This window comes from Ruditapes philippinarum, unplaced genomic scaffold (genome assembly GCF_026571515.1).
Source record: "Ruditapes philippinarum isolate M1 unplaced genomic scaffold, ASM2657151v2 ctg15739_1_1_1_1, whole genome shotgun sequence".
NCBI lineage: Eukaryota > Metazoa > Mollusca > Bivalvia > Venerida > Veneridae > Ruditapes > Ruditapes philippinarum.
The window spans coordinates 5,302-20,655 of NW_026860431.1; the positions used below are offsets into that span (position 1 = coordinate 5,302).

The 15,354-nt window shown below is 35.0% G+C and overlaps 1 protein-coding gene across 1 annotated transcript; it reads left to right on the forward strand.

Moving 5' to 3' along the window:
• The first annotated feature begins 6,519 nt into the window (after positions 1-6,519).
• LOC132760051 (uncharacterized) lies at positions 6,520-13,955 on the forward strand. The gene is made up of 3 exons (XM_060751935.1): positions 6,520-6,582; positions 10,419-11,080; positions 11,495-13,955. The coding sequence occupies exons 2-3, from the start codon at positions 10,429-10,431 to the stop codon at positions 12,160-12,162; spliced, it is 1,320 nt and encodes a 439-aa protein (XP_060607918.1). The 5' UTR covers positions 6,520-6,582; positions 10,419-10,428; the 3' UTR covers positions 12,163-13,955.
• The last annotated feature ends 1,399 nt before the right edge of the window (positions 13,956-15,354 follow it).

Here is a 15,354-nt window from a genome sequence, read left to right on the forward strand (position 1 = left end):
TTTGCCCCGTGATTTCTTGATGTTGACATTAATATAGAAGAGTTATATTAATAAAGAAGAGAAGTAGTCCTAGATTTGACTATTTAACAGTTCATAAACATAAAAGGTAGTCAATAACCAGCTGTCCTGCCCTGCGTTTCCGTCCCTGACGGTTCGTCTCGCCGGGTAGTTTTGGGATAACCGCGCGCGCTTGAATATTTGCAAATAAGCAGACTGTTCCTCCCCATATTATTTTATTAATGGCCATTATTATTGAAGTATTTAAATGTCAGCTAGTTTTAAGTCTTTATCTTATATAAATACTCAAGTGTAAGCGATGTAATTTTGTAATCAAGAAGCATTTTTTAAATCATTGTATAGCGTTATGTTATACTTACAGGCATTTCTTTCTATACTGGACCATGTTAATCAAAAGCATCTTCCCGTCTAAAAATTCTTTTGAACTTATATTTTCCCCATTAAAAAATCAGTTGACATTAAGAGTTTTTGTCTTCACTTTTGCAAAAATAACATTTTAATTTCAACCAAAAATGTTTAATTAAGTCTGAAATTTTGTGAAAAATACGTTCATGTAGACACTTCAATTTCAAAATGTGCATCTAAAAATGCACCAGAAGCACATTTAACATATAATTTCATTTTCCCGCTTGGGAAGACCCACAGACCCCCGTTAGAAGAGGAGTTCGGTTTTGAACGAAAGTCCCTTCCCAGTCCAAAAATTTTGGGATTCTGACTCTGTTTTGTTATTGTGTTGTTGATTTTTCTTTGAACTTAAACAGTCATAATAGAATATTTACAAATTATAGATTAATGTTTTTATTCAATAAAATCCATAACAACAAAGCATAAATTCATATTAGTTTTGCATCTTTATTATATTTATTCTATTTCATCATTTCTTTTCATTCATATATAAATCAAAATTAATAACAATTGAGTTTCCTTTTAATTCATTCATTAAAATTTATTCTATTAATACTTCATCAATTCTTACTCCAAGTCATATTTTATAGATTGAAAACTATTTAATTTTAAAGAGAAAAATCCAAAAAAAAAGCTGATTTTTCTCTATTTGGTAATATATAATATATAGCAACAATGATATTGTTTCATGTTAACAACTACATGGTGCTTAAATCAATTTTGGATGACAAAAGTTAAATTTATGTGAATAATGCTGATTTATATACAGTTACTGCTATTCATTTCTAGAAACCGTCAGGAGGAAAGGTTTTGGGGAGACTATCAAAATATTTAACCTTACGGATTTTTAGATAATTTTTGACATGGGTTCAAAAAATTCCAAAGGGCGTAGGCTCTGATCGCGTCTGATATTTCGACTGGGAGAACCCCGGTCAGGTGAAAAAACTGGTAAGTGGTAAGGGGAGATATGTCTGTCATTCGACCAAAATATAGTCATAGATCAGCCAGTAACCGTATATTTCTAACAGTATGCTTCAGCTAGATAAACAAAAGTACTCTTACCATGTCTATTCAAAATGTAAAAAGTATTCTATCTACCTTAGTTTCATGTAACGTTCTAACCAATTGTGCCTTAAGGCCCTTTATTTGCGGATCTAGACTACAGGAAAATATTTTCAACCTTTAGAAAAACTTACTCTGATAACAGGAAGTGTAAACAGTTTAGTCATAAACCAGTGTAGACTTATTAATTTATAGCACTGAATGAAAAACATCTTAAGAATGAATAAACGGCAATAAAACCAAGCACTTGTATAATTTTTTATGTGACTGGATAAAAGAAAACAAAACAACATAGCCTTGTAATATTTAAAATCAAATGACGATTGAATTATTTGCCAATCGATATGTAAAACAAACCATGGCGTACTTACTTTAAAAGGGAGAAAACTTTACGGTTAGTGTAAGGTAAATATTAAAGCTGCACGGTTCACTTGGGTGTTGGACTTAAAAACGCCTTTTCAAGAATTCCAAATAAAATGTATATTTGTCAATCCAGCACATGCACTGATCATATATATAAAAAACTAAATATAAGCCTTTTTTTAAAAAATGTCTATAATAATACAAAAAGAAAAAAGTTCGCCTGAAAAAAATCGCGGTCTTTCTTGTATTGCGAATCAATCCGCTAACAGTGATTGTGGGCCATCAACCGCTGGCACGTAGAACACTAAATCTGTGTATTTTCTTCCCCTCGGTCCGCCTATCATAACAGCTTATTACGCAACGTAAAGTATCTGTAGAACTCTATCAATGGAAAAAAATCTGTAAAACATTACATATAAAGAACAGTGGTATCGTAGCGAATGGTTGTCCTCAACTTATTATGATAATTCGTATATAATTGCTTCTTATAGCCCTATGAAAAATAAACTGCCTAACGTCTCGGGACTAAGTATTTTTAAAAAAATTTAATAATAAAATCCAAATTAATTTCAAAAAATATATACGTATTTTTTATGGCTTTCAAAACAGCTTACATTGGCCTCTTGACAATAACCACGAATCATATATATGTTCCATGTAAAAACAAATAAAAAAAATGAATGACTAATATTGTCACTTGCAGGAAGCCACGTACACACAATGGGCCTTCATGAAAGACATGAGGTTAAAGACCGAGCGTTTATATATCCCGCAAGGATACATTGCTCTCTTTGGAAAAATACACATATTGACCGCTAAACAAGAGTATTAGTCTCCATGTAGCCACGATTACCCCATAAAAATAATTCTAAACGGTTTGCATTTGTTTCTATTACTTAGCCACGTATGGCCCCGTGTAAAAAATTCTTAAATGCTGGGCAGTATAGACTGTCCTATTTGCTTGTGAACAACAACATATGGGCCCCTGTTAAAAACTGAAACAACCGTATAATAGACTATATATTTCTCTTGCAGGTTGCCACGCATGGCCTCGTGAAATACTCAAACCGATTAAAACGCTGAACTTGTTTATTTTCTCCTTGTACAGGGTAAATATGGACCCACTTTGTAAAATGAAAATCATTTACCCCCCCCTAGCCAAGAGTATAGCGTTTCTTATGTAGCCTCGTGAAAAATTAAAAAGGTCGCCAGTAATAGACTGTCAATTCGGCTATTATTAAGCCACGTTATGTGCCCATGAAAAGTTCTAAACGGCTGCATCAAAGGGGACTGTGTGACTTTTTCTATTACTTAGCACGTATAGGCCCCTGTAAAAAACTTAAATGCTCGCATTAATAGGATGCCTATTCGCTTGTGGCACAGGCAAATATCGCCCTATGTAAAAAACTGAGATGACTTTAGATTATAGGCCTGTAATGGCCTCTTGCAGGCAGCCACGCATGAACCACATAAAAAACACTTTATGTGTTAAAGGCCGAGCTCGTTTATTTTGTCCCGCTGCAAGAAGTACCACACCCCTGTTTGAAAAATACCAGAAGATTACCCCCAAACCAACGTATTGGGCTCCTACGTAGCGCTTTATTGGGACCGTGAAAACCTTATAAAAGTTGCAACAATGAACTATGCATTATTTCTCTGTACTAAACCAACGTATGCCCCGTGTTAAAAAACGTGAATGGCAGCAGACTGGTCTGTCATTCGGCCTGTGGACCAGCCCAACGCTATATAGCCCGTGTAAAAACTGAAAATGACTCAGTAATAGCTGAATATTGTCTCTTACAGGTATCCACATATGACTCATAAAAGACAATTAATGGTTAAACGCCGAATTGTTTATTTGTCCCGTGCAGGTACATTGTGACCCCTTTGGAAAAGACAATTAACACACCTAGGCAAAAAGTAATTTGGTCTCCTATATAGCCACAGATGGCCCCATGAACACAAATTCTAAACCGGTCGCAGGCAACAGCAATGACTGTGCATTGTTCTATACTAGCACGTATGGCCCCGGTGTTAAGAAAAACTTTAATGATCAAGCCGTACTGGACTGTTATTCGCCCTGGACAGCCACATATGGCCCCGTTGTAAAAACTAAAACGACTTTAGTAATAGGCAATTATATTTTTCTTGCAGGTACCACGTAGGGGCCCCGTGTAAAAAAAACTTAAATCTCGGTAGTACTGGACTGTCTATCCCTCTGGACAGCCACCAATTGCCCCGTGTAAAAAACTAAAACGACTTAGTAAAAGGCTATATATTTCTCTTGCAAGGTAGCCACGTATTCTCTCTTTGATATATATATATATCTCTCTATATATTGCCTCCTATTCTCTCTCTATGCAACATTATCCTCTGTGTAATATATATCTATATATACCTTATAGTTATCTAAACTCTAATCTAGGTACTCTATCTATAAAATATCCTAAATCTCGGTAGTACGACTGTCGTATTCGCCCGGAGCTAGCCACTATTATGGCCCTATAATCCTTCTCTCCCCTTCGTTGAGAGAGAAAATATATAGTCCCCTATTACTAAAGTCGCTATATTTAGTTTTTACACGGGGCCTATTACTAAAGTCAGAGTCGTTTTAGTTTTTACACGGGGCCATATGTGGCTGTCCACGGGCGAATAGACAGTCCAGTACGGCTGACATTAAAGTTTCTTACACGGGGCCATACGTGGCTAAGTAATAGAAACAATGCACAGTCCATTGCTGTTGCTGCGACCGTTTAGAATTTGTCATGGGGCCATATGTGGCTATATAGGAGACGCAATACTTTTGCTAGTGTGTTAAATATCTGTCATTTTCCAAAGGGGTCACATGTACCCCTGCACGGGACAAATAAACAAGTTCGGCGTTTAACCATTATTGTATTTTCATGAGGTCATATGTGGATACCTGCAAGAGACAATATTCAGCCTATTACTGAAGTCATTTCAGTTTTTACACGGCGCTATACGTGGCTGTCCACAGGCGAATAGACAGACCAGTACTGCTGCCATTCACGTTTTTTACACGGGGCCATACGTGGTTTAGTACAAGAAATAATGCATAGTTCATTGCTGCAACCTTTTTATAAGTTTTCACGGTCCCAAAAAGCGGCTACGTAGGAGACCCAATACGTTGGCTTTGGGGGTAATCTTCTGGTATTTTCAAAAGGGCGTGTGTACTCTTGCACGGGACAAATAAACGAGCTCGGCCTTTAACCAATAAAGTGTTTTTATGTGGTCATGCGTGGCTGCCTGCAAGAGGCAATATACAGCCTATATCTAAAGTCATCTCAGTTTTTACATAGGGCCATATTTGCCTGTCCACAAGCGAATAGGCAGTCTATTAATGCCGAGATTTAAGTTTTTACAGGGGCCATACGTGGCTAAGTAATAGAAACAGTCACACAGTCCTTTGATGCAGCCGTTTAGAACTTTTCATGGGGCCATACGTGGCTACATAATAGCGAATTGACAGTCTATTACTGCCGACCTTTAAGTTTTTTCACGAGGCTACATAAGAAACGCTATACTCTTGCTAGGGGGGGGTAAATATCTTTCATTTACCAAAGTGGTCATATTTTACCCCTGTACAGGAGAAATAAACAAGTTCAGCGTTTAACCGTTGAAGTATTTTCACGAGGCCATGCGTGGCAACCTGCAAGAGAAATATATAGTCTATTACTACGGTTGTTTCAGTTTTAACACGGGGCCATATGTTGTTGTTCACAAGCAAATAGACAGTCTATAACTGCCAGCATTTAAGATTTTTACACGGGGCCATACGTGGCTAAGTAATAGAAACAAATGCAACCGTTTAGAATTTTTTATGGGGTCATACGTGGCTACATAGGAGACGTAATACTCTTGTTTAGCGGGTAAATATGTGGTATTTTTCCAAGAGAGCATATGTAATCCTGTGCGGGATATATAAACAAGCTCGGCCTTTAACCATCAATGTACTTTCATGAGGCCATTGTGTGTACGTGGCTACCTGCAAGAGACAATATATAGTCATCTCAGTTTTTACATGGAACCATAATATGATTCGTGGTTATTGTCAAGAGGCAATGTACAGCTCGTTTTGAAGCCATAAAAAATAAAAGTATATATTGATATGATAATATTAATTAATATAGTCCGAGACGTTAGCCAGTTTATTTTCATAGGGCTATAAGAAGCAATTATATACGAATTATCATAATAAGTCTGACTGGACAACCATTCGCTACGATCACCACTGTTCTTTATATGTAATGTTTTAAAGATTTTTTCCATTTGATAGAGTTCTACAATACTTTTTAAACGTTGCGTAATAAGCTGTATGATAGGCGGACCGAGGAAGAAAATACACAGATTTAGTGTTCTAGTGCCCAGCGGTTGATGGCCCACAATCACTGTAGCGATTGATCGCCATAAGAAAGACCCGATTTTTTTCCGGCGAACATTTTTATCTTTTGTATTATTATAGACATTTTTTCAAAACGGCTTATATTAAGTTTTTTATATATATGATCAGTGCATGTGCTGGGATTGACAAATATACATTTTATTTGGATTTTAAAGGCGTTTTAAGCTCCACACCCCAAGTGAACCGTGCAGCTTTATATTTACCTTACACAACCGTAACAGTTTTCTCCCTTTTAAAGTAGTACGCCATGTTTGTTTACATATCGATTGCAAAATAATTCAATACGTCATTTTGATTTTAATATTTACAAGGTATGTTGTTTTGTTTTCTTTATCCAGTCACATAAATATTAATAACAAGTGCTTGGTTTTATTGCCGTTTATTCATTCTTAAGATGTTTTTCATTCAGTGTATAAATAAGTCTACACTGGTTTATCAGTGTTTATAACTGTACACTTCCTGTTATCGGAAGTAACGTTTCTAAAGGTTGAAATATTTTCTGTAGTCTAGACTCCCAAATAAAGGGCCTTAGGCACATTGGTTAGAAGTTACATGAACTAAGGTAGATAGATACTTTTTACATTTTGAATAGACATGGTAGAGTACTTTTGTTTATCTAGCTAAGCATACTGTAGAAATATACGGTTACTGGCTGACTATGACTATATTTTTGTCGAATGACAGACTATTCTCTCCCTTACCACTTACCAGTTCTTTCACCTGACGGTTCTCCCAGTCGAAATATCAACGCGATCAGAGCTACGCCCTTTGGGATTTTGACCATGTCAAAAATTATCTAAAAATCCCGTAGGTTAAAATATTTTGACTAGTTCTCCCCCAAAACCGTTTCCTCCCCTGACGGTTCTCTAGAAAATGAATAAGCAGTAACTGGTATATAATCGCATTTCACATAAATTTACTTTTGTATACAAAATTGATTTAAGACCATGTAGTTGTTAACATGAAACAATATCATTGTTGCTATATATTATATATTACCAAATAAAGAGAAAAATCAGCTTTTTTTTGGATTTTTCTTCTTTGAAATTAAATAGTTGTCAATCTATAAAATATGACTTGGAGTAAAGAATTAATGAAGTATTAATAAATTTTAATGAAATGAATTAAAGGGAAACTCAAATATGTTTATTAATTTTGATTTATATATGAAGAAAAGAAATAAATGAAATAGAATAAATATGAATAAAAGATGCAAAACTAATATGAATTTATGCTTTGTGTTATGAATTTTATGAATTAAAAACAATTAATCTGTAAATTTGTAAATATTTATTATGACTCTTTAAGTTCAAAGAAAAATCAACAACACAATAACAAACAGAGTCAGATCCATAAATTTTCGGCTGGGAAGGGACTTCTGTACAAAGACCGAACTCCATCTTCTAACGGGGTAGGGAGTCTAGGGATCCTTCCCAGTGGGAAAAGTGAAATCTATATGTTAAACGGTGGCTTCTGGTGCATTTTAGATGCACATTTTTAAATTGAAGTGTCTACATGAACGTATTTTTCACAAAATTTCAGACTTATTAAATTTGGGTTGAAATAACATGTTATTATTGCAAAAGTGGAAGACAAAAACTCTTAATGTTAACTGATTTTTAGGGGGAAAATATAAGTTCAAAAGAATTTTTTAGACGGGAAGATGCTTTTGATTAAATGGTCCAGCTATAGAAAGGAAAAGCCCTGATAATGTATAACATAAACCCTATAAAAACAATGATTTAGAAATGCTTCTTGATTACAAAATTACATCGCTTACACTTGAGTATTTATATAGATAAAGACTTAAAACTAGCTGAACATTTAAATACTTCAATAATAATGCATTAATAAAAATAAATATGGGGAGGAACAGTCTGCTTATTTGCAAATATTCAGCCGGTTATCCCCCAAAATAGGGAGAGAACCGTCAGGGAGGAAACGCCAGGGGAGGAAGTGGTATCTGACTACCTTTATGTTAAGTGATGTTAACAATAAGTCAAATATAGGACTACTTCTACTTCCCTTTATTAATATAACTTCCTTCTAATATTAATGTCAACATCAAAGAAATCACGGCATCACTTATTTCCGAGTACGTTAATAGCATAGTTCTGTGCCAGCCACTTTTAACATTGGTCTAAGTTGACCTGTTTATTAGAATTTAGTACCACATGCTTAACTTTAATTACTAATTAAACGGAAGTGCATGTAATAACATATGTAATTTTTTAATGCTTCAAAGTTGAATAAAGTGAATGTAAACAAAGCGTCGTAGTCAAACTGTCTCTTCAGTAAAAAAAATAGTTGAAATATTGTACTTAAAAGTTCTATGGTTTGAGTATTGAGTATCAAACTGTAAGTAAGCGCCCTTCAACATCGTCCACGGTTGTATCTCTAATACTTGCTAGAAAACTGTGGTTAAATTGATTATCTGATTATTGTAATGTTCAGATATGCTGATTATTGACCATTCATAAATACATGTATATATACATGACTTAATGTATATATACATGTCTTATATGTTTCAATTATTCATTTGCATTGACATGTATATGACATTTGTATGTGTGGGGTGGGGAAGGAGGGAGGGATGGACAGTAATTTGGAGTCAGACGGTCAATTGTGCAACAAGTGATGCTGTTTCCGTTCTGGTTGATGTTTTTCATCAATATTAGTATTCGCTGTTTCACTTATGTTTTCTGTTTAAGTAAACATTAACACTATTTATATGTCGTTCACGGTCTATTTAATACAAAATAGTTCACAAAAGTTATACTCTACCTTCTATCTTTATTATGACTTGTGTGAACGTATTGGTGCTGAAATGTAAAGGAATGTAAAGAAAAATACTTAAGAGAATAAAACACAAGTACAGTAAGTTTATTTATTCAAAATTTATACAATCAGCACCAGTGCTATATACGATCCTTTCTACAATTAAATAACAGAACAACAAAATAAGTAAAAAGTGAAAATACCAGTTTGTTTTGAACATACGAGTTTGTTTCTAACATATGTTATAGTGGTTTACAAAATTCGTGTTAATAAAATGTAGTTTTTATACTGAGGTAATTGTGTTACATAAACCAGCAATGCTATTCTAAAATTATGTATGTAAGAATAGAAATTATGTCCGTAAGAATCGAAATTATGTCCTAAAGAATAGAAATTATGTCTGTAAGAATAGAAAATATGTCTTAAGAATAGAAATTATGTCAGTTAGAATAGAAATTATGTCTGTTAGAATAGAAATTATGTCTGTAAGAATAGAATAAAGTGATATAACTGACGATAGGTATTCAGACTAATTAACACAAAAATGAACATTTATTATACATTAGAATGGTTAACACGCTATGTGTGGGTACGCTTACAAATCAATTTGGAGTACCGCGTGATCTGATTATATTTACATATTAATGAAATTAGTGTTTCGATAATGTTGATATTATATTTTAGCAAGTGTAAGACATTAACTGTAAATTTTACTGTGTGATGGCTATGTATATTTATTTGATGATGTTATTTTATTTGTATATGCAAAGTGTATAAACTGATGTATACAGGGATGTGACATAAGATATTAAAATAGTTTTATTATGAATTTAACAACAGTGATCACCCCCACCCCCCTTCCATAACCTCGATGGGAAAAATGTAATTATTATATATTTTTGATAGGTTTACTTATATTGACTGATAGTTTAAACACATTGGGACCATACTATAAACACATTTAGACCATACTATATGCACAATGCCAGTCTACTACTGTAGTTTATCGGTGGCGTCTTCTCATGCTGTCTTGCAACCAAGTTTCAGCCCTTCCTGTGCTCATTTGTGATATTGGGTTGACAGTCACAATCAATGGCAGTGTTCAATTCCAAAACGGCTTTTTGAAAAGTTATCCTCTTTTTCACTCCAGTCTAAATCAAAATAAGTCACCAATTCAACATTGTTACGTAGGATGGATTGACCCTGCCTTCACGGCATCCCGGAAGGGATCTGGTTAAGGAAATGTAAAAGAATTGGGGGACATTATATACTTCAGAACGGACTCTCTTTAAGAGATTTCGAGATCTATTTTGGAAAAAATATGTATGCACATATCAGTAAAAGAATATGCTTTTTATGCTTACAGAAGTAGCAACATGGGGATGTCAGTAAGTAAAGCTGACTCAAAGAGGTCACATGGGCAAGCGTTACCTAGACAACCGATGGTCAACCTGCCGCCGTTGCCTCCCTATAACGGTCATCCCATCCAATATCATCACATCATTATCAATGCGACGCTTGATGTACAAGCTCATTTCAGCTTCATGGATCCGAACTTATCAATCCAGTCAACTAACGTAGAACAGTACTATCCACAGCTCGCTGCAATGTATGACCAAGGCTTTAAAATGCTAGTATTCGTTTCTCTACCTGGTTCTACAAAAAATTACGGATTTGCCTCCCTTGGCCATAGCCAAGTTAATATAAAATTCCAAGGTATATTCCGAAGGCTGCTACCAGAAGAAATGGAACAGCAGTGGCAGTTACGTGTTGAAAAATCTACATTGATCAACCAGATGTTCATGCAGTGGTCTGGTAACGTGTTTCTCAATGCCGGTGCTCACACCGGAAGTACGACCGACAATAATCATATATTTCAAACACTGAACAATATTTCACAGAGTGGCGGACGGCTGATCAGTGTAGAATTAACTGGTATGGCGGGACAACAGATTGAGATGCAGCGACAAATGATGCAGCGTCAAGCACAAAGACAATACTGGGCAACTGGCACCATGCCAATGATGCGTGAGTACTTTCAGACATATTTTTGTCTTATTTTGTATAATATTCTTAAGTTAATGTTACTTTTAATGTTAAGTTGGTCTAATATGCTCATTGAGTATTTTGTCTACAGAACTCGGATTTGCAAGTAGTCCAGTATGCATGTATATTGTAATCAATTAGGTTCAACTGGATTGACTCTGAGAGGATTTGTGTTTAAAGATCTGTCGGTTACCTAGGAAGAATTGGTCAGTAATATACAGAATTAATGTGCACTCTTTACCTAATTGCTGAAATATGACGATTTAGAATGATTGGTTTACTAGCTATGTGTTTTTTCCGGTAATAGAAAATCTTGCAAATAAACAACTCATTAAGTTCTCAGGCATTCATTTTTATGCTGAAATTGCACATTGATTTTTCTCTTTAATGTTACAGAGGTTGCCGTTGACGTATTCTACGAAGTACCCCGCGCACCCTCTAGTGAGAGATATGTTTATCAAGTTGTTAGCTGTCCGATGACTTCAACATTCCAACAAAGCTTCCCACATGGTCAGTTTCACTCGGTCATAAACTGGGAAGCTATAATGTCCCAGTATCTGGGAACTGGTTGGAAACTGGTGGAGATATTTGAGGACTATTCTGTCTCCTCCGTCAGTCAGATGAGTGGTTTCACCGCCAATGTAACGCAGAATAAGAACTGTCTTTGGATTTTTGAAAAACCATCGTCACGGTTGAATGATAACACGCCATTTTATGAAGGAACAATGGTGGAGCATTGGTTTAGAACAAAAACTGAGTTGCATGGCCTCGGTTTTGGTGGAGCCTCGACAAACGTCACGACAGACTGGGAACCGGTGATTGAACATTTTGGACGGCATGGGTGGCAGGTGGTGAGAATATTGGAAACACCCGATGTCAGGATAGAGGGTGCGTTCAATCCAACCATGCATACTCGCCAGCTTATTTTCTTTCAGCGTTTGATAGCTGGCAGATCGGATGTTGTTGGAATCAACGCTGCTATGCCTCAGCCCCAACCGGAAACTGACGCTAACGGGGAGCCAGCCGCACCGCCGTCATATAATGAACTTTACACCGAGAAATGAGAAGTGATTGACAATATTAACGCTCAAGAAGCCGCATTTACCAAGTACCAGGTTTATCTACAGCAACGCTGATTTGTCACTATTTTTAAATTGATTTTACTTTTTATGTTCCCCAAAGGGAGAGCATCAAGTCGCCGCTTTGTCTGTCTATCTGTCCGTCGTCTTTTCTTGTCTGGGACATAACTCTGAAACTTCATGAAGTATCAATACAAAACTTTGTAGTACATGTAGATAGATCTCACTGAGTAGAGATGCAGTGGAAAAGAATCGTAACTCTAGCTTACCTAATTTTGGAGTTATTGCCCTTTGTTCATATTAATACTTTGAACATTGTCCAGGACATAACTCTGAAACTACAAGAGGTACCAACAAAAGCTTTGTAGGTTGATAGATCTCACTGAGCTGAGTAGAGATGCAGTGAAAAAGAATCGTAACTCTATTTTGTCTAATTGTGGAGTTATTGCCCTTTGTTCCCTATTTATACTTCGAACATTGTCCAGGACATAACTCTGAAACTACAGGAGGTATTAACAAGATGTTTTGTATGTCCAAAACATGTTCGGTGAGCATCACCCGGTTTTAAATAGTATTTTTATATATTTTTTAATTTCTTCTTCCTTAAAGTAATCGATTTGTGATATTATAAAAGTCTTAGCGAGGATGATTTCAATTGAATAAAACCACATGTGATTTAAACATAAAGCACTTTTCAATTTTAGCAGTTGAAAGATAGAGTAGGTTTACACCATGGAGAAATATGACTGCATATAATGCGTGTAGATTTATTAAAATGAAAATTACAGTGTACATTTTATTTTCAAAGCGGCCATCATTGTAATTATTCAGTGAAAATCTTTATTAACATCACCGGTTTGATTCTATTAATCATCATTTGATTTGAACTGTAAATGTTATATCATGCGGTGAACCCTGCAGCTAAAGTTAATTTTGATTTTATATACTTCTTTATAATTATATATTTGTATTGAATGTATACACGGTTTAAGTTCGTTTCTTTCATACATGAAGTCTTAATGTAAATATATATTGACTTGATTGTAAACAAATTGTTAACGGGTTTTTATTTATAAACAGGTATTTATTCATTTATATTTTCTATATTTAGATATGTATTAATTAATTCTTAAATTACATATCGTTCATTCATTTTTATTGCATGAGTGATACATGTTTAAGTTTTTTTACTGTTACTTTATTAAAACTTTTTGATATATCTTGTTTTGTTTATTGATCTGTTATCATGGACTGTTTTAAAATTGTTAACTATGTTTTTGCGTTTACATTACAATATAGTTAGGAAGAAGAATATGAATGCATCTGTATTTTGATTAATTTTTTATAGTCGTATTCAGTTTATTGACGATACTTTTCATTTCTTTTCTTTTCCTTCAAAATCTTTTGTAAAATTACTTAATTAATGCATTATTTTAATCTGAGACTTAAAATGACTTAATCCCATCTTTTATGCCCACGATAACGTTGCAAAAAATTTTTGGCCCAACCCTTTTGTATATTGTGAGTAAAATTGATGTATATTTATATATGCAATAAAATATTATATTAAACTAAGTTTATTGAATTTTATATTAATTTTAAGATTTCTTGTTTTTGAAGTATGATAAGTGATTTTTTAAAGCGTATTCATACCATATTCCAATCACTAATTGTTACTGATTAACGTGTTATCATTCGATATACCATATAATTTGTAACACTATGTATGCACTGATGTACTGTTAATATGATGTTTGTTGATTATAACCAAAAAACAACCCTGCTTCGATTCCTTTCTTTTTATACGCCCGAAGAAGTGTTCGCACCTATAGGAGAGTAATTATGTGGTTACAGGAACAGGTACCTCTACTTTTCCTTGTATGTCATTTCATTCAGTAAGCTTTTATATGGCTATTTTTCTTAAATAAGGCTAAAGGAACACTGTGGAGAACAATAGAGTATGCACGTTAGTACTATCCCGTAAGAACTTCTGTCCGTAGACAATTGGTTTCGAAGAATTTCAATGAATGCGTTTATATTTGATAGGCATGTATCAAAGTGGTGATACTTTGTGACCATTTGAATACGGACCACGATGATTTTGTGTCAGATTCCGGTATTTTTTATAACTATGTTGTAACCCAACCGATTTTGTCGAGATAATGCCCAATTTCTACAAAAATGTTTATGACTTAAATGCTTCAAAACAATAAAACTAACATTTTCACATTTTTTAAAGACACGATGTTTCATTGGTTTGTAGTAGAGGCTTTTCCTTCACAAAATTATTTTACACTCCGAGACTTTAAAGGTGTATTAAAAGGCCACGGAGTCTCTTTGTGAGAAGGTTGGCTCAAATGGTAGAACTTTGGACTGTGAATTGATTCCCAGACGGTGCAGGTCAATTTCGTTGTGATTGATCATGAAATTCTTTCTACGGTCATTCGCACTGTACCTCTGTTCTGGCATGAACAGAAGTTATCAGTTCCTTACGAAAGTAGAGGCACAGGTACTGGTAAACAGCTTGACGGCCTGCCCAGGCAGTGGCTTAACTGTGCTCTTGTAGATTCAAAGTGGCTCACCGCCGTTATCTTGAGGGAAAATTACCAGCATTAATATTTTTAAGAACTTTGTTATTGAAATCTGTAAGCCAATAACTATGCACGAACCCGCTGGGATCTTGGACTTCTCCTGTGCCTTCTTTGCCTTAAGCGCTCTTTGCGATTGTTGCTGGTATTTTTGCTCATGCAAAAAAATCTGGATTTATTGCAAAACACACGCACGTACGTACGCACGCACGCACATACACACACATTCCTTGTTTTTGTATAAATGTTATCTTTTGGAGTATCTTGATACAGTGACTGCTGTTGCTTGATGCGAAATGCCTGTTTCATTGAAAGATCTTCACTAGTTAGAAACAATTTAATTATTTTAAGAAATACGTAAACAAGTAGGCATAAACAGATTTTTATTATATCCATCATTCCATGGCCTCAGCTTTTATGGATCCTCGACGAACGTTGCGACACACTGGGAACAGTGAACATTATGGGTGACAGGGGGTGAGAATATTGGTTACACTAGATGTCAGGATAGAGGGATCATTCAGTCCAATCGTGGATACGCGCCAGCTTCTTTAGTTAGCTGAAGGTCGGATGTTGTCGGAACAAACAC